General features: G+C 37.0%; 1 protein-coding gene across 1 annotated transcript; it reads left to right on the top strand.

Annotated features, from left to right (window-relative positions):
* The first annotated feature begins 706 nt into the window (after positions 1 to 706).
* Positions 707 to 24,635, top strand: LOC309589461 (uncharacterized protein). The gene is made up of 12 exons (XM_082309649.1): positions 707 to 834; positions 1,766 to 1,842; positions 11,483 to 11,558; positions 15,247 to 15,378; positions 15,941 to 16,064; positions 18,512 to 18,572; positions 18,676 to 18,722; positions 19,163 to 19,238; positions 20,206 to 20,307; positions 20,838 to 21,761; positions 22,610 to 22,720; positions 23,925 to 24,635. The coding sequence occupies exons 2-12, from the start codon at positions 1,814 to 1,816 to the stop codon at positions 24,235 to 24,237; spliced, it is 1,995 nt and encodes a 664-aa protein (XP_082165775.1). The 5' UTR covers positions 707 to 834; positions 1,766 to 1,813; the 3' UTR covers positions 24,238 to 24,635.
* The last annotated feature ends 501 nt before the right edge of the window (positions 24,636 to 25,136 follow it).

Consider the following 25,136-nt stretch of genomic DNA (forward strand, 5'->3'; position numbering starts at 1 on the left):
CAGCAAGGCGTGAACAGGATCCTGCTGCCGGGCAGAGGCAGCTGGCGCGGCGCACGACAGCAATCTGCAGAGAGGGCGAGTCAAAAAAAAGCAGAGAAAGCACAGCGAGAAAGCGTGAGAGTGGCCCCGAGGGCAGGAGCCGGCATCTCCTCCCAGAGGAAAGGCGTGGACGGGGATGTAGCGCATCTCTCGACGTAAGACGAGGCCCGCATATCCTTCCCGACCCGCCTCCTCCGTGCGTTTCTCCCTCACAGACTCCTTCAAGCCTCCACAGCTCCGCTGAGCTTCCGGCAACGGCTCACTCCGCGGCTCCGCCGGGCCCGAACTCCAGGGCTGCACCTGACGCAAAACCCCCCACGGGCAAAAAGCACACCCGTCTCTTTTCACCCACCCAGCACGGAGCCCGGAAGGAGCCGGACGACCCCCACCAGCCGCTGCAGCGGCCGCGTCTCAGAGCCCCCTCCGCCGACAACGCCGCCCCACCTCCCGCCCGACGCGGCGCCGACACCGCTTCCCGCCACCAGCCGCCGCGCGTGCGCCCCAGCCCCGCCCCGCCCCGCTGGGGACGCACGCGCCCCGAGGCCCGCCCCTTCACCCACGGGCTCGCCGCGCAGGCGCAGAGGCACCCCCCGCCCCATTGGCCGGCGGCTCCCCGGTTCCGCGGCCGCCCGCCGCCGCGCAGGCGCTCTGGGCGCTCCCCGGCACCGCTCCCGAGGAGCAGGCGCACTCCCCCCTCCCGGCGAGCCGGCCGGCTGCCGCGCAGGCGCAGTCGAGACCCTTTCGGGAACGTTCGGTCTCGCAGCAACCTTCCTCTGCAAGGGAAATCCTGTCAGGGTACGGGCCGCCCGCAGCCCCCGTCCTCCCCGCCCCGCCGGCGCCCGGGCCTTTCCCTGTTACCGACTCCTGCTGCAGCCCGCGCCCTTTCTCCGCACAGCCCAGCCCCTCTCCGACAGCCGACTGCCCGGCCCCCCGCAGTCGGGCCGCGACCTCCTCCCCTTCCCCCCCCCGCCCCGCCCCGGCCCGGCCCGGTCTCTTTTTCTTTTTTCCTCCCCCGAGCTCCGCCGCCCCGAGCTAAGAGTGCGCCCCGAGCCGGCCTCGGAGGCCGTCCTGCCCGGGGCTCCCTGCGTTCGCGGGGACATGCGGCTTTGAGGAGGGAGCCCACGCCAGCCTCAAGCGTCTTCTGTGGAGCGGCGGACATGGGCCCTCCGCGGCCGGGGGGAGCTCCCCTCGCCCCTCTCCTCCCAGCCCTCGTCCCAGTGAGATCGGCGGGCGCGGACCGTGCCCAGGATCTATCGGGATCGGACCCGTCTAGCTTAGAGTGGGGCAGGTGATGGTCCTTCCCTTGCTGAGGTGCCGGCCTCGCCTCTTACAGCTGCCTGGAGTTTCTTCTCGTTGAGACGAAGAGTTGTAGCTGAGGGAGCACAAGGGCAGAACACAGTGCTCCAAGCCACAGGAGAGGGACGGAAGGGACTGCCAGGAAGATCTTCATCCCTGCAGCGCTGCTGCTAGAGTTAGAGAGAAACCTGCTGCCTCTCCTCTCTCCTTTGATCTGGAGAGGAGAGGTGAGTTGTTGTCTTTCCCTCTTGTCGTACTGTAGCAGTGGAGACAGTAGGCTAGCTTGCCAGCTGCAGAACTTGTTCAGGATGGCTTCAAGCCCCAGCTGACTGCTTGGTTTATTTTGAGAGTCAGCCCTGTGAAAAGGCCCACTGATGGAGAAAGAGATTAGCACCGTGTTAACTGCGCGGTTCTCTCTCCTTTGCTGCAGTGCCCACTTTCACCGCTGTCTCCTGCTCTGCCTGCTCCTGCTTTCAGCATGGTAAAGAAGAATACTATCCCCGATGGGTAAGTATCCCTCACACTAAGCGAGAGGCAGGAGCGGGCACAGTCCTGCCCACAGAGAAGGGGCGCTGACTGCCCCAGGCGCTTTCTTGCCACAAGCATCTTCACCACCTACAGCCAGGTAAGGTAGGTATCTTCTCCAAGACAGGAACAATCCAGCCCATCATCCCCCAGGTGAGTATAATGCTCCAGCCTGTCTATGAACACTTCTTCATCAGCCAAACACAGTCCCTTCTTCCTAACCTTCTTACCCCCAGGTGTATACTTACTGGGGAAATAGGAGAGTATTCCATCCTTCTGACTACTCAGATGTTTGCTACTAGGAGTTGGGGAAGAGCTGATAAGATGGGAGCAGGTGGTTGCATGCATGTGATCAAGGAATATTTTCATGGCTTCAGGTCCAGAAACATCCTGTGGTTTTGTTTTTCACAAGAAGACAACAAAAATGTTTTATCAGCAAAAATAATAATTAAAAAAACCCAAATGCACTATACAGGCCTTCTTATGACTTGATTGGGAGTGCATATGGTGACCACAGAATGATTTCATTTAAAACAGATACGGTTCTATTCTCCAGCTCTACTGAAGGAAAAAAAAAAAAAGGGAAAATCTAAGTTTAAAAGTTTAGCCCATGTGTTAGCTGACATCAGTACAAGCTTCTTGGATTGGAGGGTGTGCTTAGATATAAAGGCACACTGTACTGGGACAATAACTTGCAGTTTATACATTATTTGAGGAAAGGGTCATCCTTTATCCTGAAACCATTATCCTGGTTTCAGGGGAAGTGTTAAATACATTTATGAAGAAAATTCTTAGGAAGAGCAATAAAATACAAAAAGCATGATTTCTTACAAAATATGTTGGCCTAAAAGCAATAAATAGAAACAAAAGATGAACAAAATTTTAAAAATAACTTCAAGAAACTTCGAAGTTTTTCAATAGCTGACAAACTCAAGGATTAAAATTAGAATAAAATTTAAGAAAACCTATTTAAGCATGTCTTTGTCTGAAAGTTTCTATGAAATTTCAGTTAAAAGTTGGACAAAATTGAGCTAAAGTGGGTTAGGTTTGCAAGCAGTAATGCAGAAAGCCTGAAAGAATAACTGTCCTTGTTTTCTCCATACTTGGAAATTATTACTAAAACTTTGAGAATTGGGTGCTCATTTCTCCTTTCTTTTCCCCCTTGCATTTGAACTGGAGCATCTTTCACGCTACCTGCATTTCTTCTCTTAAGTATGGAAGAAGCAGTGGACTGTACTTTTGGCTTCTGTGATTGGAAACATAATGGTGTGTCTTTCAAGGAGAGAAACATCTACTGTGGAGTAATTAGTTACAAAGTCAGTGTTACCACCTGACAAAGCTCATGATACTGAAGTGCTTTGAGCTTCTCCAGATACTTACTTTTTGGTACTATTAACAAATCAGGCTAGACATCCACAGTTACTGAGTTTTTGGCAGTAAAGGAGTTTAAGGAATTGTCAGACTCCCAATCTCATGCAGCAGTGTATTGATGTCATCCTTGTGCTAGCACGGCATGTTGTAGTTCTTCACTGTGAATTATTTTAGTACACCAGGAAAAAAAACAACAGTGAACCCTGGGAGAGGACTTAAGGAAATCTAATTTTAGCCTAGGGGATCCTGCACGTGCAATTTTCTCGCCCCATAAATAGTTGTTAGCAGAAGTGAGATTGTGGTAGACTATAGCATAAGGACCAGTCCAGACAGTAGTGTACTATGGAAGCACAACCTCAATCATATCACAGTATCATAATAGCAATAAATCTAACAGCAACTGGTTTGTTTTTAATGATACTGCAAGAGAAACATTGTAGTAGATAAACAAAAGAAAGTCATACTACATACAGACATTTTTTAAGATTGTCTTTCTGTTACTGCCTCAATTCTTTATACAGTTCTTAACAGTTTTAATCCAAATTCCATTATGCTAATTAAAGCAATAACTTGATAATAAATAATAATAATTAATAAACTGGAGGTTTCAGTTAAGTTATAAGTAGCTAGGAATAGTGCAACTAAACAAGAAATGCTGATTTTTATTTTTTTTTTTTAAACTGGTCAGCTAATTACTGTCGTCTTTTACAGTACTGTGTCTGCAGTGTAATTAAAGTTGCCTTTATATAAGAGTTGTGCTATAGCACTGCGCAGCTGTGCTAGATACCAGCACTTTGAGTGTACTCAGCGCTTAAAGTAATGTTAAAGTGGTATTAATTGCCAGTGTTGCCGCTGGATCTGCACTGCCAGTCTTGTACCTTGTTCCTCTTGGCGCACTCTTGTTTTTGTGTCCCTGTTGCTCAGCCCTATCCCTGAATGTTTGATCTGATGCTATTTGCACAGTCTTTGCTCCAGCAGTGAGAGGAGGAGGTGGGCTGGAAGTAAGACTTCCTGTATTCCTTCATAGCAAAAATCATTTCTCCCTTTTCCCAGTAATGTCTTGGAGTAGAGCTAAGGTGTGCAGTGTCCATTGCAGTCTCAATCCTAGAAAGCAGTGCTGGAGAAGTAATTTTGTAACAAAGTGAGATATCAGTATAAGAGAGGGATTCAAGTGACCCCTTGCACTGCAGTTTCCACCATGTAGTCAAGTTCTGGTTCTTCACAGTGTCTGAAATGCTATTGTCCTTCAGTAGTTGTATACTGTACTATTTTAGTGGAGAACCAGCCAGTAAAAGGAGTTCAAGTCACATAACAGTCATAAAATTTTATGATGTTTTTACAGATTTACACGTTTGTGCATCAGCATCCAAAATCCTACTGTGGGTATAATTTCATAAACGCAGGTTCAGTTCTGAAAAGCATCTGCAGAAATGTCACCTTCTTGCATGTTTCCATTAAATGGTATAAAAAACTACCAGGAGTGGGATCCTTTTATTATAAGGACAAACCCAAATTATTTCTGCCTATGCACCATAAGCATACTTGTTTAACTGAATTGTTTCTGTGCAGACTTAAAAGCATCAGCGTTTAGACATTAGCATTTAGACAGGAATGTTGAAGTCTATGGCATAACTGATTGTGCATGTTCAAGGGTGGATGGGAGAGAAGGGTTACCATAAAGTGAGAGTTTATTTGTAAAGTAAAAGTGCTTCATACCATCAGGAATAGAACGTTTGCGTTTAAAAATGTGGGATGGAGAGAAATTACTTCTTATAATACCTGAGTAATTATAACATTGCTATAGGACTTGGAGGCCCGTATTTTCTGTTACAATACACCACCACAAGTGCAAAGCTATGCAGTTACTTATTGACATCATAAGGAAGCTCTTCTCCCATGCTGTACCTCCACACTATCTTTTACAAACTATGACTTACTTGTATCCCACTTGCAGGGGTTGAAGAAAAGCAAAGTGAGAAATCTATGTAGTAACAGATGATTAAGAGCTTTATTACCTCCGTTCCGCTTTGGACCTGTTCGGTATGTGTTCTATCTTGACAATGTGTCAAGGTCTTTGTAGGGCTATCTTTTCTTCAACAGGACAGTATTGAATCTGGTGTCCATGGAGGTATGGAAGCCACTTGGGAAATAAAGCTGTGTCTATATCATGCAGTACCAGTAGCCAATAAAAAGGAGGAGAGTTTCCAAGTAGTATTTTCTAAATGATCTTGCTACAGCTGACAGTATTTCAGAGTTGAGTTTCTCTATGGTTACAATAATTATCCTTTTTTGAGTGTTTTGGAAGTCACTTTTCCAGGTAAGTTCTAAACTTACAACTGCTTCATAATCATAGATGTTTACGAGCGGCTCCAGAATTGTAGAAACACTTGAATTGTTAAGCATAGCTTCAGATATTGCTCTCTGAACTTACTTCTCCACCCACTGTAGCTTTTGAGTAATGTATATCTATTTACACTGGTTTACTGACACTAATTTTTAACTATTAGATGAAAATCATTCTGAATTGATGCCTTGAGTTCAGTACTAGTTTCTCTTACTCTGGAATACTGGAACACGTTATTGCTGAACTGAATGTTACACATGGAAATGTAAGATAAGAGAGCTTACTTCCTTTTATACTTAAGGGTTTTTTTCCTGTCAAAAATACCATAATTACTCTGTAGAGGTATGAGAGTATACAGATTTTATTCTTTTTGGTTTTAGCATATGCTAGTGTAAACATCAGTTTCATAGGTGATCTAAAGTGGCTTTAGGCTTCAGAAAAGACCAACATGTTCGAACTGCTTTGCCATAAAGAACTTGTAGGGTATCTGTTGACAGTTTGCTGTGCTCTATATTTTTATATAACTCTGTCACTGAGATCTGACAAACTAAAGACGTGAAACTTTCAAATTATTTCCAATTCAGCGTTTCCATCATATTGTACCTATGAATTATTTAGTAGCTTTCTTGTCAAGCTTGCCATTAAAAATGTACATAATATCTTTATATGAAACATATTTTTTCTCCTTTAAAAAAATCACAGAAAAAACCAAATAGTAAGGTACCAGTCTGTTTAAATGATTGGGTATGAATTACATACAGCTGCATATTTTATCTGCTTCAGTTAAAACTTTTTGTAGAGCCAGGTGTGGAACACAGTTTTGTCATATTTTAGTTTAACATTTCTGTTAAGGGATATAGTAGCTATAATTTCCAGTATAATTTTCTAAGTTTTAGAATTGATTCATAGGAAGATTTACTTTAACAGCTACAAATTATGCTCCTATCAGATGACTAAAGTTTTCTTAACTAGATTTCAAAATTGTGTTGAATAATTACATATATTACTGATATTTACAATCTGTGCTGTGTTTTGCAGTTCATTGAAATGCAGTTTTGTATGTTTAAAAACTTACATAAACAACTTTGCTATCACTTTTTTGTTTGTTTTTTAATAGCAAGATTTATGCAAAATATAGCTATTGTAATGTTCTTTGCTTGGATTATTATCTTGGTATTCAACATACCTTTGAGCTTAACTAAAGAGGCTTCAGGATGAATACTAAATTTTTTCTTAGTCAAATTTACTGTAAGCTTGTCTTTATCATGGTCATTTCTATAATGCCTTCTGTTATGCCGTTTGAAGCTGGAGGCTGCTGTGCAGGCCCCGTTGATGATCCTCAGTTGATTAATCTTGGACCTGTTTGGTTTTTAAAAGTGTTTTTCTAAGTTTGTTGTTGTTAGTTTTTTTCTTTTGTCCTCAAACAGAGGCCATTTCACTGCTTGCTACTGTTACAAAGCATATTGCTGCTAGATTCTTGGGTTAATCTAGATCACATATCTTGTAAACTTTTACTAGGATGCATGAAGCTAGTTTCTTTTCTGTTGTTTTACTGAATATCTCTGAAATTTTTAGATTAAAGACAATAAAACATGCTTGCTTTTGGTTTAAATTAAAATGGATAAGCAGCGTAATACATTTTCATGTAAACTAGACTTTAAAACCTCTAACAGATTAGCTGACTAGAGCCTGTAGTATCAATAATAATTGTATTTATTTATTTAACTGGAAGCCATTCAAGCATCACAGAAATTTCAGAGGGAAAGGAGAATGATTTTTTAGTTTGATTTTAACACTTTTTCTCAACCAAGAAGTGATTCTTTTGTTTAGAACGGCAAGCAAAATTCTGCCTGTGTTTTGAGATAATTGATGGTAGATGGGGAATGATGAAGACAAAACATGATAGGGAGGCGGGAACTGCGAAAGCTAAATAGTTAAATAATTGGTTAATTTATATGTTTTGTTGACTTTCAGGTCTTGATCTGCATGTAGTCCATGGATTGTTTACCTGTTTGAAAACTTAGAAAAATAAAGCTGTAAATGAAAATGTATCATGTGTGCACAATATGTCACTTTTTATTTAAGTGCTGTTCTCTCTTAGGTACTTAATTTCAATCTGCTGTTTTTAATTTGAGATAATTTTTAGTTCTGCTGCAGTATCGTGAAATTTCCTTTTTAAATATAATTTTAAAGATAACATGGAACACATACCCTTTATATTTTCTGATGAAGAGTGCCTTCTGCTCATTTTCTACCATAGAGCTGTCCGCAGCTTTTGCGTTTCTTGCTGATTTTGCAGATTTTTTTCTGGGAGGATTTAAATGGCTTTAAAAACAGGACAATAAAACCCCAAGTTTATTAAGGTCTGAAAACAAGCTGTGTAATCTTGGTGCGTTGTTCTGTTGATCCCTTAACGTGAAAAAAAGTTCAGAATTTTTAGAAAGTCTTTGTTACATTGCTAATTAAAGAAAATAAGATTTTTAAGCCTTTTTTTGATCATTTCTTATTGGCTCATAATCGCTAGTAGTTATGATAATCATGGTAGATTTCCACTCATAATTTTCCAAGAGAAAGCAGGTTAAAAAAGATCTGAATTTCTAATTTATGGCATCTTTTAAATTGTCTTACTACATGAGGTAATGGTCTTTTGTGGTTGGGATTTTTTTTACTTCTGCCTTCCCTCAAAATGTTTATAAATATGTATATGTGAATATGGCTGGCTATCAGATTAAATCCTACTTTTGTAAAGCATTTTGTACATTTTATTGGTAGAGGTAACACCAAAGAGCAATTGAACTAGGTTGAAGAAAAAATACTGTATTCTTGTGTGGTTTATTTGTGTGACAGCATTTGCAGCACTAGTTTCTATATCTCTAGGTACAGCCCATTTTCTGATTCTATTTGGAAGTTTAAGAGCAAAAGCAGGAAGAGTATTTCCTTGTTTTAAATAAAGACATGTAATTTCCAGAGTTATTAAAATTAGCAAGAGGCAGGAGCTGGTATGAAACCTGATTTTGTCATTAATTTTAACAGTAGTTCAGATTAAGTATACATCTAATTATGGTTCACAGCATTTAGTACCTTTCTGAGATGAAGGGAATGAGATAAAATTGAACCATGCACAGGGCGGATTTCTCAGTTTTTCTGTAGATTTTGTTTCTTTTTTTTTTTTAACTGAGCACTTCTTGCAACTAAGATATTTCATTATGTTGCGGTTTTTGTTAGCTTCATTAATATTTTCAGTCCATTTACACTGTTCGTGATCTTAATTGATTCATATACAATTTATCTATCTTAAACTAGGATAAATGGAACATAGTCTCAGATTTTTGTTTTCCTATTTTACAACTAGTGTACAACTACCAGACTCCAAAGTTTACAAGCTTGAAAATTCACTTGGGAAGACTTCTCAAGTTAGAACACTTTTCTTCTAAGATACACGATATGTAATTTTTTTGAGCAATGCTTTTCAAACTACAGTGATTGAGAATGTGCTCTTTTTTTCCCCCTGTATGCAGCTATCCTAAGCTAAGAGTATATATGAAGTAGGAGACTGTTTTTGTTCCCTCATTGCAATTATGAGGTACAAAGTTCCTGCAATAATTTAGGATTTAGTAAAAGGCTTTACTGTAAACACCTTTCAGCGATTTAATGTCTAGCTTGCCCTTATACCTTGTCACCTTGTGTCTATCTTCTACGTGACAGCTGTTTGCAACAGCCTGCCTAATGATGAGTTATTATTACTCTTTTGTTATTTCATTTGTTATCCATTAAACTAAGCATCTGTATGTCTACATTGTAAGCCTCAATCTGTTCTTTAGCTCGTGATGAAGACAAAAAAGATAAGTTAGTGCTAAAGGGATTGATGTAGTAGATTGTTATATGATTTGTTAGTATCAATTATGCTTCCAGTCACCATGCTATAAGTGTTTCTTTTGTTGCTTGCAAGCATCTATGAATGGTAATGTTATTACTTATATACTACAACAATCATAATTATGGATATTTCATTGAGAATTTTGCCAGCCAACATGTAGTTTTTGTTATGGTCCCATATGGGAATTGTAAACAAAGCAAAACACTCAGTGGTCAGAATATTTTAAAATAGAGTATTCAGTTTATTTCATAAATTATGTGGTTTTATGGAAATCAGAAAGGAATCTAGAAGCTGTTGGATGCTCCCTTTAAAGGGAGCAATTAATTTAAACAATTCAAAAAATTGTAAGTGAATGGGCACCAATGTTAAAGAATCTTATGAAATGTTGTGTATTTTAATAGTTGAGGTACAAGCTGAAAATGCAAAAAGGCCATGTATATTTTAAGTCATCCAGCTGCATCTTCTGAGGTCAGAGAGATAATCTGTCCTCACATGAGGAGAAGAAATAAAAGTCCTAAATTTACTAAGTTACCTCTTTGAAGGTAAAACTGATCTGCTGACTAATTTGTTTTCCTCTTCAGATAAAGCTTTTCATGCTTTTAAAAAAAAAAATTAAATCTCTGAAATGTGATGCATCAAGAGTTTTTTCAGTACAATGTAGAATTTGTGAATACCAGTTCTTTGTGGGTTTGGAATTTCTATTATTTTGAGTGTTATAACAAATCTTCATATTAGTAGGTTATTTTGCTAAGTTTTGGTGTGATGGAATATTCTCTGTATTTTTCAAAGTACCAAGAGAAAGCGCAGTCAAGAATGTTGCTTTGAAAAAGCAGCATATTATGAAGTAAACACATTTGCAAAATCTAGAAGCTTTGTATTTTTAATAAAAGTAAACTTTGCATTTCATTGTTAATTAAATGATTGATGCAAGCATATGACAACTTTTTAAAAGTGTTTGATTCAGCCAAGTTGAAAAGTTTCCACCAACTATAATATAAGAATATTCTTTTACCTGTTGAACCTTACCCATCTGCTTTGCTTTATATTGGTGCTGCTTGTTTGTAAATGCTGTCCTACCATGTTGAGGGGTGAAATTTTTTGGAAGTTGAAGAAGAAGGAAGGAAAAAGACTGTTTTCAAATGTCCTGACCATACCTTGAAACCACTTCATGGAATAATTGCAGATTTGGGGACATAATTCTACTGTATGATAAAGAGCAATTGTGCACGTTATCTCTAAGAAGTATTTTCTTTGTGATAGTGCTCTACAGAGAATGAAGATTCGTTTTATTATGGCTCCTGACTTTAGACTTGCAAACAATAAAAATGTTTTTATTTAAGCTGTGTAGTGTGCTAAATAAGCTTCTGCCCTGATCAGTGCTGTAGCAATATCCTGTTGATATTCTTCCAGCATCTTTTAAGCAACTCCCTGTTTCTTTTATCCCAAAATAATGCTAATCTATTAATTTTATTCAAATATATAATAACAAATTTTTATAGTTATTCTGAAAAGATCTTAGTTTCTTGGTGAAACAGGCAGGTTACTAACAGAAGATGGATTTTTAAAAAGATTTTACTTACATATCAGGATTTAGTTCGTAATTTTTTCAAACTCGTGCACATCAGTTATTATTTCTTGCTTATGTGGTTAAGGAATTTTAGGAACTATTGGGTCCTGCTGTTTGGAAATCTAAATCTTAATATATTATGCTAGTAGCTGCATGGCCTATCATAGAAAAAAGATAACTGTGATAGCTTTCTCCTTGGAGAAGTTTGAAATAACTTATATTCAAACTGTGTGAAATATGGCACCAGATTTGCCTGATATTTGTAAGATACTTCACATAATTTGAAATAACTGTTGTTATCATTTTAGAGGAGCATAATTTTTCTGTGCTTTGTTTTACCAAAGTTTTAATCCTAAGAGGAAATTTTTATTTTTTTTTTTAAGTTTTACGTGAAGCTGCGGGTGTCTTCTGTTGAATCATGTAGTTTGAAAATATTTAAAAATAAATATTTGTTTCATTACAGATGGCGGAGTTTGACACCAGTTGGACAGCCTATACCAGGAACTAGATTTATTGCATTCAAAGTACCTTTAAAAGGGGTATGTATAAAAAGTAACTACAAATTAGGTCTATTAGATACAGTGCAAAAGTAATGAAGAATAGCATGAATATTCATGCAAACTTCAAAAAAGTTTTATGAAAAAATAATTTATTCAGATTTAGCCCTTCCAGTCATCTACTAGTGGCTTTTTTACATAATATTCTGTATTTTTTTCCTCTTTCTTTTAAAATTTATATTTGGTGTTACTCTTTTCATTTATCTTTTAAAAATCATAAAATCTGTGACCAATCAGCATGATTCATTTGATTGCTATTAAGTGGCCTAAATTCATTATCTTATTTAACATCTTTTCATGACTGTTGCAAGAAAATCATATGGAAGGGATTATGACATGAATAACAATCTAGGCAATATAAGCCAAAATATAATTTTACAGAAATCAAGCACTCATTAAAGGATACCAGCCACTGCAGTACTTTTTAAATTATTGATTCAGATTGCCAGTTTCATAAGCAAAAAACTTTAGTGATCTGGAGGAATGCAGTATATTTAAAAAATAAGTCTCCATAGATTTCTTTTATTAATGTGTTAGCACTTCCTTTAGATTCTTACTAACATGGAGTGCCATCTTAATCTATTAAATACACTGTGTCAGATCTTTTAATTTTTTGTGACAATACAAAATGTGAAGGCTTTTTTGTAGACTTCAGTTCTTTGGTGGATTGAGGCATAGGGTAAATTAGGGCAAATAGGGCAAATTTGCCCTTCTGTATAAATTAACACAAGTGCTGTATAAATTAACTCTTACAAGTCCTTGCTTCAGATACATAGGAAATAAAAGTTTCTAAGCTCTTTTAAAGTTTAGTGGCTAGGCGTGACCTTAGCAGTTAAGAGTAAATATTCTGTCTAAGCTGTAGTCTACAGATTGCACTCTAGTACTCACATATAAAAAATCTGGTTCTTTGGGTATATTAGTCCACATTACATGTTCAGCCACCATTCAGTTCACTTTTATCAGCGATGAATGAAGTGGAATGCTTGCAGGGTTTGCTTCCTGCAGCTGCTTTTACAGCTTTAGCATGATGGTTTGGTTCCTTTGACACCAAGGATCTCATACGTGACATTGGTCATGTTCTCCGTGGTACTGATTGATAGTACAACAGCCGTGTGTCTTTCTACCAAAGACGGCCAGTGGAGAGATCTAGCAGTGAATATGAAATTCAGTAGATTTATAATTAGCTTATTTGCTATTGAGGTATTTGAGAGAGGATTTTTTGCATCATCTGCTCCTGTAATTCCATTTGATCCAGCACCAGTTTTTTGCATAGCTGCACTATTCTAGGCAGGATTTGTTCCGTGTGTATATTTCCAGTTCCCTGTCACTCCAGATTTCAGAGGAAGATACTTCATTGCTAACTTTACTCTTCCCCTGTAGCTCCTGTGATAGTCTGGAAGGAGCTCCACCAGAGACCTTGAAAAGGGCAGACATTCCCAGAGAATGTTTATAGCAATATATCACAAGTAGGCACTCCAGTGTGTTGCTCACTTTGAGTCCTACTGATCTCGCTGCGGTATAGATCCCTGTTCTGTGAAGCTGTCTTTGAAGTTGGCCAGATACAAAGTCTGGTACCCAAGAAGGCAAAATCTGTAACATTTCTGTCCCTTCAGTTTGTTCAGTCTCAGCTATGCAAGGTATAGAAATGACAAGTCTGCCAGAGACTGTGCTTGCAGCTCGTGGAGTTTGTGGCAGAATACACACAAAATGCATAACTAGCTAAACTGTGATGTCTTTGCAAAGAAGGTGGAGGTCAGTAAATCTGCCTGGAAACGCTGAAGACCTGATTGGTCATAGTCTTGTCAGAAGTCCTGTTATTAAATTGGTGGAACAGACCTCTTAAATATGCAGCATTTTCCTTCTTTACTACCTATTAGGAAATTGATGATCGGTGATTTCACCCAAAGGGAGAAAGCATATTTTCAGTATTGCAAGATTCAAGGGTTATTTTAGCAGAAGATGTGCTGCTAGTAAAGGCTTTAAGGTCATGGATTTACTTGGAAGGATTTTCTGTCCTTCCTTTCACATCATCATTGTAATGCTAACAGGAACATTGTAGTATAGTAAGGACTGGGCAAGTTCTTTCCCATGCCCTAGAAGGATTTTAGAATTGATACAGATTTCTCACATTTTCAGAGCCCAATTAAACACCTAAACTACTGAATACTCAGCAGGAGTTTTTCAGAAAATTCCAAATAGTCTTTCAAAACTTAGTCTTTCATAACACGTTTAACTGTTTACTCAATCAAGTAATATGTTTCAAGGTATCTTATTTTTGAAAATTGTATTCCACCTCAGTTTGTGGGACTTCACATAGTAAGAAGAAAAAATTCTTTCATGTTCTACCATAGACCTTTTGCATGTTCGCTGTTGGCACCTCAAAGTTAGTAAGTTCAGTGTCAGGTTTTGCTAAAAGTCACTGCTGAATAGCGGTGAGATAACTGACTCTTGTTCATTTTGTTTGAACCTCAGCAACGTCCACTGTGTTTTCAGCAGTGCACCAGTATCTGAAATACATAGGACTGAATACTTCTATACGCTTTCTACCCTACTCTTTTTAGCTTGAGCTTCCTAATCATATACCAGCTTTGATAGGACTGTGCTGCTGTTTATTCTTTAATTTGGTTTCCTGTCTCTGTTTCCAGACTCGAGATAAGTGCTTGCTAGCATCTTAAATTATAATCTGTACAGTCAAAAGAAGGAATGGTTAGTTATCCTATAGCATCTGTGGTTCTAAGAGGTACGTGGTCTGTGGCTGCCTTCCTTTTCATTAGTTCTGAGTCCAGTCTGCTTGAATTTCTTGTTGACAAAGGAACTGAGAGGTGGTTGAGGCTGCTGCATCTTTTGCCACTGTCTTTTTTGGTTGTGGCTGAGCCTGTGTCAAAAGGCTCTCACAATGGACAAGCGCACTATTCAGAGAAAATCCAGCCTTGCGTATATGAGGCATTTTCATACCTAGAGTGAAGAACATATTTCAAAAAACAGAGCTACAATAGGGTGAGTAAACATTTTTCCCACTGTTTCTGTCAAATTAAATTAATTATTCATTACCCACCAACAAGCAGCTTGCTTAGTCACAGTATTTTAGTCTTATTTAATATTTCCCAGTGCTAAGTGACATGCAAGTACACTTTGCCAAGAGATGAAGCAGGGTTAAAAATGTCTGCACGACATTTGTGGGGAGAAAGTTAAACCTTTAGGAGAAATGAACTCTTGTATCACAACTTCTAATGTTTTATGTGAAATCCGCTGTTAATTTTGTGTTATTGTGCAGGACAAAGTATGCTTGGGGGAAAGGGGATTGTGGTGGTGTACTTTTTGCTGAGGTTTAGTTACTTAATCAGTATGTACGTGCTGCATTTTGCAGGATTTTTGTATCTATCAAATTAGTGCTTATTTTAATAATGTTTGTTAACATTGTACAAGGGGAAATTCTCACACATTTCTTGCGTTTTCATCTGAATAGGAATACACAACAAATTCTTGCTTTCTTTTTATTTGGTTCCTTTTCATTTTTTTTTCCATATGATACATGGATATGGTTCTGATATTGTAAACATTCCCTTTTGAATGCTGATGTTTCCTAGTCCTAATTAAAACAGCTGAATATTACAAATGTCGTGTTATGAGAACTTAAAAAGAAAATCTTTCTTTTTCATTTTCATTGTAGGCAATTAACCAGAGACTTACCCCAACCCAGAAATTTACACCAAAAGACTTAATTGCTGCAATGAAAGCCCTAAATGTGGAGCTTGGATTAATTATTGATTTAACTTATACCACACGATACTATGAAGTTAAGGTAATATAAGCATAATAACAAAATAAATTAGTTATTGCAACCTTTGTTTTAAAGTATTTATGCATCTGCTTACCTTGAATTGGAATAGACAAGTGAGCCATCTAGACTTATTTTGTGTCTCCAGTAGTCTGTATCCATTACTCTGACTTACCATGATACAAATGAGCCACAAATGCAACTAGCTGGGAGAAGGAGTTATTTCCTCTGTGGTAAAGCATTTAGCTTCTATTGAAGACACAAAATAAGTAATAATCACTAATAATTGTAAAATGGGTTAGAATAGAATTACAAGAATCTGGTCTCTTTAGTTAATTAACCTTATTAGCAGGGATAAACAAGTCTTCTGTAGAAACTGTTCTTTGTTTGAGATCAGGTCTTTAAAATGGAAATGTAAATGGTAGTTTCTGAGAGTGTCTATAGAAGTTTCTACTCAGGATTTGAACTACTGTTTTACATCGGCATTATGTTAGATACTGTTTACGGTTTTTCATTGATGCAAGACTTCGATAATTTTTACCGTTTTGGTTTTTTTTTTTTTTTTTTTTCTTCTTCTTGTTGCAAGGATTTACCTAAAAGTGTGCAGTATAAGAAACTTTATACTGTTGGACTTGAAGTCCCCGATAATGCTACTATCCTACAGTTCAAAAAATGGGTCAGAAAATTCCTATGGGAAAATGCGGGAAATGGTAAGTATCAGCATCTTATGCTGTAAAAAACATGAAATTTTATTTCAGTGCTAACTGTATCATTTATTAATTTCAATAGATATTTAAGACACCAGGGATCTCAGACTTTCTATAGCACTTTCCACTTTACTATCATAATAAGATACATCATGTGAAGCACTACATATCTTTTTTGCATTCAAAACATGTCTTTTTCAAGAATGACTAGTAACTTTAATGCCATTCCTAATAGTATTATATTTGTTATGTGTCAAAGCAACTGCAACAAGGCTTTCATCTGTCTCACCCAAGTTGTCTACCATCAGCTTAGTGTTGTAGCTGCCAGCCCTTTATGGATGTTCTAAATGGCACAGGGTTTCTCTGATGGCACTAGGCACTGATACATGTGAGCAACTTAAGTCCATTTAGTCTGACGTAGCATTTTTTTGATTGAGTCCATTATTGCCCTCATATCCTAGCAATTCTTAATACAGACACAGTGTCAATGTTGCCACAGTGTGGATCTGCTGCTGTTTTAGTGTTTATGCAATAGTACAGTTCTTGCTGAGATCATATAAGGCGCTTTTTGTGGAAATAAATTTGCATGTATTTTGCTACAGCCTGTTTGCAGCTTTTACCTTCTTGCTAATAACTATTTGTAGGCAGATTTTAACTGTTTGTCTGTCCAATATTGGAGGACCATTCTTTCAAGCTTTTTCATGTGATTTGTTGTTGTTGCTTTGGCGTTTTCTGTGAGAAAGTAGAGATATTAACTGCCCAAGTGCATACAGTTTTTGCTGTAGAGCATAACTGTGGTTTTGCTGTAGATGGTCAACTCGGTTTTGTGAAAGAGCTCTGACCTAAATCTCAGGTATGAGAACCTGAATTAGAAGTGCTGGGAAAATTAAAAGGTATAAGAAGAAGCCTTTGTCCTTGCTCAGGAAATTAGTGTGTAAGTTCTTCCTTTGCTCTTTTTTGGCTTAAGGAAATTACTTGGAAATTATTAGTTGTCTTCTGGCCTTGATGTAGTGATTTTTCATGTGACAAAGAAAAGTCTGTATTTCAATCTAATTATTTCTGATTCTCAGAATTGAGAGAATCAATTCCTAATTTGTTACTAGATGAAGACCTGCAGTTCCAGCTAGTAAGACCATTTTGGCAGGTTTTATGTAACTTCAGAGTTGGGAGAACTTTCATTTTTATATTAACTTACTTGTAGCTTGCCCTCTGTTTTAGATTATCCCTAAAATTTCTCAGGATTGTTCTTACATATGATTTTTGAGAAGTTGGGTTTTTTAGTGTCTGAATTGTTAGGACACCAACTTATAATAAACCTATGTGGCAATGTGACTGTCTTGTTCTGTGGCAAACAGTTATATTTTATCTGATTCAGAAATTTATCAAAGTCCCATTTCTAAGACTGTCTGTCAGTACTTTGTCTCTGCCACAACTTTGTTCTTCTGATGATTAAAGTTTTTCATCTAGAACTCTCCATCAGTCAATATACATTTATTCTTATGCCAACTTTGTCCTTAAGTATTGTTGTTATCCATGCCCGTTATTAAATTCAGTATCTCAGATTTGGTTTTGCAGACTAAATAAGACAAGCTTCCTAGGTTCCTTCTCATAAACTTTTTTTGTGACCATCATAGTAGCCCTTTCTATGCATATTTCAATTTTTTTTTCATTAAATATGGGTAATTAGAATTGTATGGAATAGTCTGGATGAGGTTTTATCAGTGCCTTGCATGACTGCATTAGTGTTTCCTTACTTCTGTTGGAAATACCTCGTTTGAAACACCCTAATAATAGTAAGTTATTCTGGTTTTTAGCCTTTAGCTGATTAGTATAACCTTTCCAAAAAAGACAAGATTCTTTAGAGATTACTGGTTCCCATTAGAGTACTTCCTTTCTCCATGCACGAACCTAAATTCCTTATCTCTATGGTTCATCCCGGTAATGATCCAAATTTTTAGTCCAGTTAAATGAATTCTTCTAGAAATGTATTTCATACTCCTAGACACTAGGGGTATTATGTTTATTTTTTCCTTTTTGAAAATTTTATGAGAATCTGTGAGTTAAGTTCCTCAATTTTACATTTCCTTGTTTAGATCTGCTTTCAAAACCATATTTCATTCTTCTTCTCCTGTTGCTGCAGTTCTGGCTGAGGCCAACCACTTTACCTATCATCACTCCTCTTTCTTTTTTCCTACATTCTGCAGAGTTAATCTCAGTCTTCACAGGTTTGGTAGTAGTGAGCTAACTGCTGCTAGAGATCCAGCATGAAGAAGACAAAATCTGAACATGTCTGTTCTTTTACAGGCATGACAGTATAATTTTGTAAATAGCAAGCATTATTTATCATTACTTTGCTAGAAAAGTATGGCTTTTTTTTTTTTGTCTTTCACTAATTTTTTTAGTAATTTCACTTTCTGAACTATTAAAGACTGTGTTTTCCTTTTTGATAGGGAAACTCATTGGCGTTCACTGTACTAATGGAATTAATAGAACTGGCTACCTTATATGTAGGTAAGGGTTGTAGAAAACCAGAACTCATTGTTCACAACAGATAGTGTCCTTATATTAATCTGTAATCCCTTTGGGACAATATTCTAATCATATTTTTCTTCAGATATCTTATAGATGTTGAAGGCTGGGATCCAGAGGCAGCAATCCAAGGTATTTATACAGTTTGAACTAAGGCACGTGTTGGGTTGTAATTCACAATTACTACAATTGTATTCACAAATACAATTCTATTTTAGTATCTTTATGGTTATTTCATGTGCTGGCTTCCATAGAAGATTTTCTCTGACTTTTGATTCTATTCCAGGCAACGCTTGAGCTTTAGCAAATTGACAGCGTAGTAGGAGTATGTTTCAGCTGCTTAAAATCCTTTTTTTCCTTTTGCTTTGAAGGGTTTTCAGTCATAGGTTTCTACCATTACTAGTTTCAGTTGTTTAAAAAAAATGCTGCAATATTGCCAGCTTGCTGAAGTATTTCATGTCAAGTTAGAATTGTTTCAAATTCAGCATCTCATGGTGAACAGGAACTTGTGTTTCACATTTTTGTGGCTCAGTTTGAGCACATTTCATTAGATTTCTATCTTTTTTCTTTAGCTTTTGGTGATGCCAGAGGTCATCGCATGGATGGTCTTGTGTATCTCACAGATCTCAGAACACAACCAATGAGAAGGTAAACAAAAGTTTTTAGTTGTATGTTTAAGATTTTCCAGTATGTCTACTGGTATTTTGAAAAGTTCGCTTCCAGTCATAAGCCAAAATTAACCCCCTCTTAAACCTTTAATATGCAACTACACATATATTGTAAGAGTTCTCATATGCATAATGTGAAGTGCAGCATGCTTCCTTTGTTCATCTTTTGAATTTATATGGTTCAAAAGATTTTTTTTTTTTTTTAAATCTGACAACCACTATTGAACATTGGTGCAGTTTTGTCATACTATGACAAGTGTGTTGAGTCTGTATTCTCTCAGTATAAGCTGAAAGGAACCACTGCAAAGGTTTCTTAATAAACTCTATGATCTACCTGCTGTTGTTGACAGGATAGAACCAGATACTTCAAAAAAAAAATAAAGTACAACAGCTTTAGGAATAAAAAAGTATGGGGAAGTGGAAGATCGTTCTCAACTCCTCTGTTCATAGTAGTTGTATCTCTGGTGTATAAGAATTTTATGCTTATCTTATTCACCTAAGAATAGCTAACCTTTACATCTTCCCAAGTTATTTGTGCCAATGATATCTTGTAGCAGTAAATTGATTTTAAAATAATACCTGAATGATTCGCATATTTTTAGTTTAATTGAATGCCCTTTGTTTAACTGCTATCATTGTTTTAGAATCTGTGCATGATTAAGTTAGTCCTGTGTCAGATTTTTTAAGAGGTATGGTGCTTGTCTCACATCTTTTAGGATGCTGTTCCAAGTTTATGAAGTTTAGGTATTTTCTTTGCTTTCCCTGCAGCCCTTCCCCAAATAAATTTAAAAGATTAAAATTTGCTAAGTTACAAATGTCTGTAAATTTAACTTAACAAACAAAAAATTCTGTCATTCTAAACTGCAGAATTTTATGTTGTTTATTTCTCTCTCAATGGTATGTTGTAAAAAAAGGAAGCTTATGTGTGATGTTTTTATTCTTCTTAGTAACCTTGGAATGGATGTATGGGATTCAGATGAAGATATTATTCCCCCACCACATGCAATGGAAGGACCTGTAGAGCGGTTCCCAAATGAAGATTTTCAGGGGTAATAGGCTGAAACATGGAATTAAAAGCCAAAATAAACACAGCGTAGGAAATTGTTTCTTACTGAAAATACTACAGATACCCTAATTTAAAAGACATGTTATGAATATACCCTACTCATGCAAAATATACTTCCAGAATTTGATGAAACAGTGAAACGATAAGGGAAAGAAAGGGAATGTGTGCTATTAGAAGTCTGTAAGTAATTAGTTCACTTGAAAAAACTTAGAGTTTTCCTTTGCCTGTCCTTCTTTATTATTCTACAGTAATCTGCAGTTATTTTTAATGAATTTGGAACCACTGTTTTTGCCTGTTTAATAAGCGGAGTTACAATTTAATGTTTGTCACAGCTTCTACTATGACATTGAAAGTTTTACAATCTTACTTACAGTTTGGATTCTTAGTAGCTTTGATACCTATATATTTACAGTGTCTTTCATATCAATTCTTAGTTAAAAAAACTTGTTTTCATTAATGACTTGTAGCACTTATAAGTATGATGTTCTATTTAAGACAAAAACTTCTTTACAGGTCTGGGAAAAGATTAAGAATTTATGATGACCACCCTCACAATGATTTGCAAGGACAGATACAGTTGAGAGATTTTGATTTCATTAATAAGGGACCTGGACAAAGACGAAGACCATTTCATGACCATCAGACTCAGGATGATTTAAGAGCACCAATGCAGATGAGAAATTGGGACTACAATAGGGGACCAGGACAGAGGCGAAGACCCTTTCCTGATCACCAGTTTTACGATGATTATCAAGAAGATGTGCAGCTGAAGGACCTAGACTTCAGTAACAAGGGACCTGGACAAAGGTTGAGACCTTTTCATGGACACCAGTTTCATGATGATTTACAGGCAGAGAGACAATCGAGGGACATTGAATTTAACAGAGGCCGTGGACAAAGGCAGAGATCTTTTCCTGACTGTCCATCTCACAGTGATTTGCAAGAAGACAGGCAGTCAAAGGATTATGATTTTGGTAGCAGGGGCCGTGGCCAGAGACGAAGACCGTTCCATGACCACCAATCTCATGATGAATTTCAGACTCAGATGCAGTTGAAAGAGTTAGAGTGTGTCAACAAAGGTCCTGGCCAAAGACACAGATCTTTCCATGACTATCAGTCACATGATGACTTACAGCCACAGATGCAATTGGGAGATTTTGAATTTGTTAACAGGGGTCGTGGGCAGAGGTCGAGACCTTTCAATGATCACCAGCCTCGCAATGACTTACGAACAGAGGTGCAACTAAAAGATTATGATAATAAAGGTCCTGGACAAAGACGTAGACCTTTTCATGACCATCAGCCTTATGATGACTTACAGGAACAGACTCAGTTAAAAGATTTTGATTATGTTAATAAAGGGCATGGACAAAGGCCAAGACCTTTTCGTGATCATCCAGGTCACGATGACTTGCCACGTGAATGGTGTTCAGACAGGTAAAGCATCCTGGAGCTGTAAGACCAGAATTAGAGAATAAAAGTGTAAACCTCAGTACTTTTAAATTAAATGTCAAATAAATTAATTTTAAAAAATAAATTAATTTTAAATCAATTAATCATCCTTTTAAAATCATATATAAATGATCAGTTAGTTAACTCTTTATTTTGACTTACGGAAGGGTTTGATTGTAAGCTGGAGTGTTGCAGCTTTGAAAGTCAATGTTTCCTAAATTAGCAGGTTGTGCTTCTTTAAATTAAAGTTTATGTGTTTCCTTTACCTTTTTAGAGTCAGCTTGAAACAAAACTCTTTGTCCCACTTTGTTCTTTATAGAAACTTAAATTTAAAAAACAATCCTCAAGACAGAAGCTGATATGAAATTTTATTTATGCCCTCAGCCAAACAGAGGTAAACAGTAATGCTACAAGGAAGTTTGACTTGCATTTGTTTATTCCATGAGTTAATAATTTGTTAGAGATCCTTTTGCTTCTGAATTTGCATCATCTTCTCCCAAATACATACATCACTTATTAGTAAACCTATTGGATTCTGACATCATATTTCAAAATATTTTTAATATTTCAGAATGTATTTCAGATTATTTGTTGGGCTAGTAAAGTTCAATTTAATCACTTCATTGTACAGCTGAAACAGAGGATATTATATCGTTACAATGAAGCATACCATTCTGAGGTGTTAATACAATTGACATAGTTTTTATTAAACTTTTAAGTAAATTTTGATTAAAAGTAAAAAGATTTTTATCTCATTTGATAAATGCATATTTTTCAAAAGCTTACACCCATTTGTACTTTTCTTAACATGCAATTCTTTCGGTTATTTACAGAAGTCAATCTTTTTCTTCCCATGAAAATGTACCAGAACCTCATTTCTCCTCATCTCCTTCACTTCACAGAGATTACGGGTCTGATAGTGATGACTTTAACAGAAGTTATAGGTAAATGTCAAATTTCATCCGTTGTTTTCTGACTTACCTTTATACTGTTACTCCCACAGTTTCCCAGCTAAAAAAACAAACAAACAAACAAACAAAAAAAAACATTAACTGCACAATATAAAAATTGATGTTAATATTTTTGCTTAAATGCAGTTTAAACCATTGAATCTGAACACTGAGCAAATAAGGTGACTAATTTGTGGTCCGTCTGTATTGAGTTTGAGTGTGATTATGAAATGGTTTGAGAATCCCTGACATAAGTCATTGACATGACAAGCACAGTTTAAGCTAACATACTACAAAATATGAAAAGCTATGGTCAGTAAGCAAAAAGGCAAAACACAGGTGCTATATTAAACCCTTAACTGCTGTCTACAACAAACTAATGAGTTTTACTGTGAGGGATGGTCAGACACTGAAACAGGTTGCCCAGAGCAGCTGTGAAATCCCCATCCTTTGAGATACTCGGAACTCAGCTGGACATAGCCATGCAGAAACTCATCTCCTTAGACCTACTTTGAGCAGCTGGCCCTAGGTACTTCTAGAGATCCTTTCCAGTCTAAATTTGTCTATGGTTCAGTGAGGGAGAAGATTTTAAAATTACAGAGATTATTCTGAATTGGCTTTGTACACCACTTATTTTACAAAGGAAGTAACGTACTTGAGAGTAAAGAGAATCCAAAACAAAAAGTATATATATATTGTATATGCATTTTTAGATCATTCCATATGTGTTTTGTAGGACAGCGATTCTTCTATTGCAGAAGAATTAATAATTAAAATATTTGGAGATATAAATCCAGACTATATTACTGCCTGTTGAGACTGTGTATTAGAGAACTACTACTACATGTTATTCACAAAAATGAAAACATGGGCTTAGGAACAAAAATGGCCCCTAGGTAAAGAAACCCTCAGTAAACAGGGAATTTTAATTAGAAACAGCACTGGAAACAAAACATCTTCTAGTAGAATTACTTACTATAAAGAGCTGTAATTTTAATCGCTAGAATTGAAAAATTAATATAAACAAGTTTGCAACAACCAGTAGAGAGGATTTTAATTTTAGGGGATAAAAACAAGAATGAGGATCTGAATTGTTCTTTCAAGGTTACACAAGTTTAATTTCTAATGGTGGCCACCAACAATGAATCAACTGTTTAATTTCTAAGAATTTCACTGGTCTTATTTGTTCTTCTTACAGTAATCAACCAAATTGTCCAGAAGACAATAGGAGAATGCATCCCTCAGATGAATTTAGTAGAGGAAAAAACAGATTTGCACCATATTCTTCACGAACAATGCATCCATCTTCATCTGTACACCAAGAAGATAGTTCAATAGACTATGAAAGAAAACCTTTTCAAGGTGAATCTACCAGAGAGATGGAACAAAGTAAAAGATTACCAGTGGTAACAGTTGATTACAATTATGGTCTGCCATTAGATTGTGGACCTGAAAAGGAAGAGAGAACACATTATGATTTACCTCCAAGAGACCGCTACAACTGGAACTGAATAAAAAGGACAATGTTTGCTCAGCTTAGACTTACTTTTACCCATTTTACTTTGTATGTGGACCAGGTTTGGTTTTGTTTGGTTTGTTTTTGTTTGTTTTTTTTTAAATAAATTAGGAAAATGCAAATTTCAGTAGTAGAGAACTAGTCTCTATTGGAAGATTAGCTTCTACTGATGTTTGGTTCTTTAAATTTATTACGGTGTGTTTGTTAAGTGTAGTTGGAGACAAGGTCTCAATACACATGGAATTAAAGTAGTCCTTCCTTTTAGTGAAATTGGAACCCTGTACCTTAAAACAAACAACTTTCTGAGTGATTGTAGTTGTCTTTTGTTTTACATTTCTTTAAAATGTATGTAATTTTCGGATGCAAAAGTCATAATAAAATACTGCACTATCAGGTAGATTAGCATTGAGATTGTAGAAAAAATACTATGAAACGAATGAAGCAAAGTTACGTCCACTTCATCCTTTAATTTGAAAATAGCAGCTTGAATTATTGCTAACAGTCTCTGCAGCATTGCAGTTTAATTCCCGATTTTCTGTACCATCAACTGAACTCACCTAGTTGCACTCTTCTTCATGGCAGAATTTTTCCCAGATTGCAAAGAACATGGAAGCAAATGGAGTTTGAATACTCTAAATGTCAAACTTGCTTTTCAGTAATCTGAATATCCCATCCTGATTGTATATTTTTTCCTGATCCCATAGGTTATATATGTTTCAGAATAGCCCAGTGCAGGTAAATTTCACAATTTTCTCAGCAACACATCCAAATGAGTTAGCTCATGTATTGTCAGCTTCCCTGTCTCAAATGGCCAAGATCACTGATGCCTTTATACTTACGCTTCCCTGTTTGTCAGTCATATTTGTCTTACTCTCCAGTTCTATTTTCTACTAG

The sequence above is a fragment of the Platalea leucorodia genome, assembly GCF_965183815.1.
Source record: "Platalea leucorodia genome assembly, chromosome: 4".
In the NCBI taxonomy this organism is placed as follows: Eukaryota; Metazoa; Chordata; class Aves; order Pelecaniformes; family Threskiornithidae; genus Platalea; species Platalea leucorodia.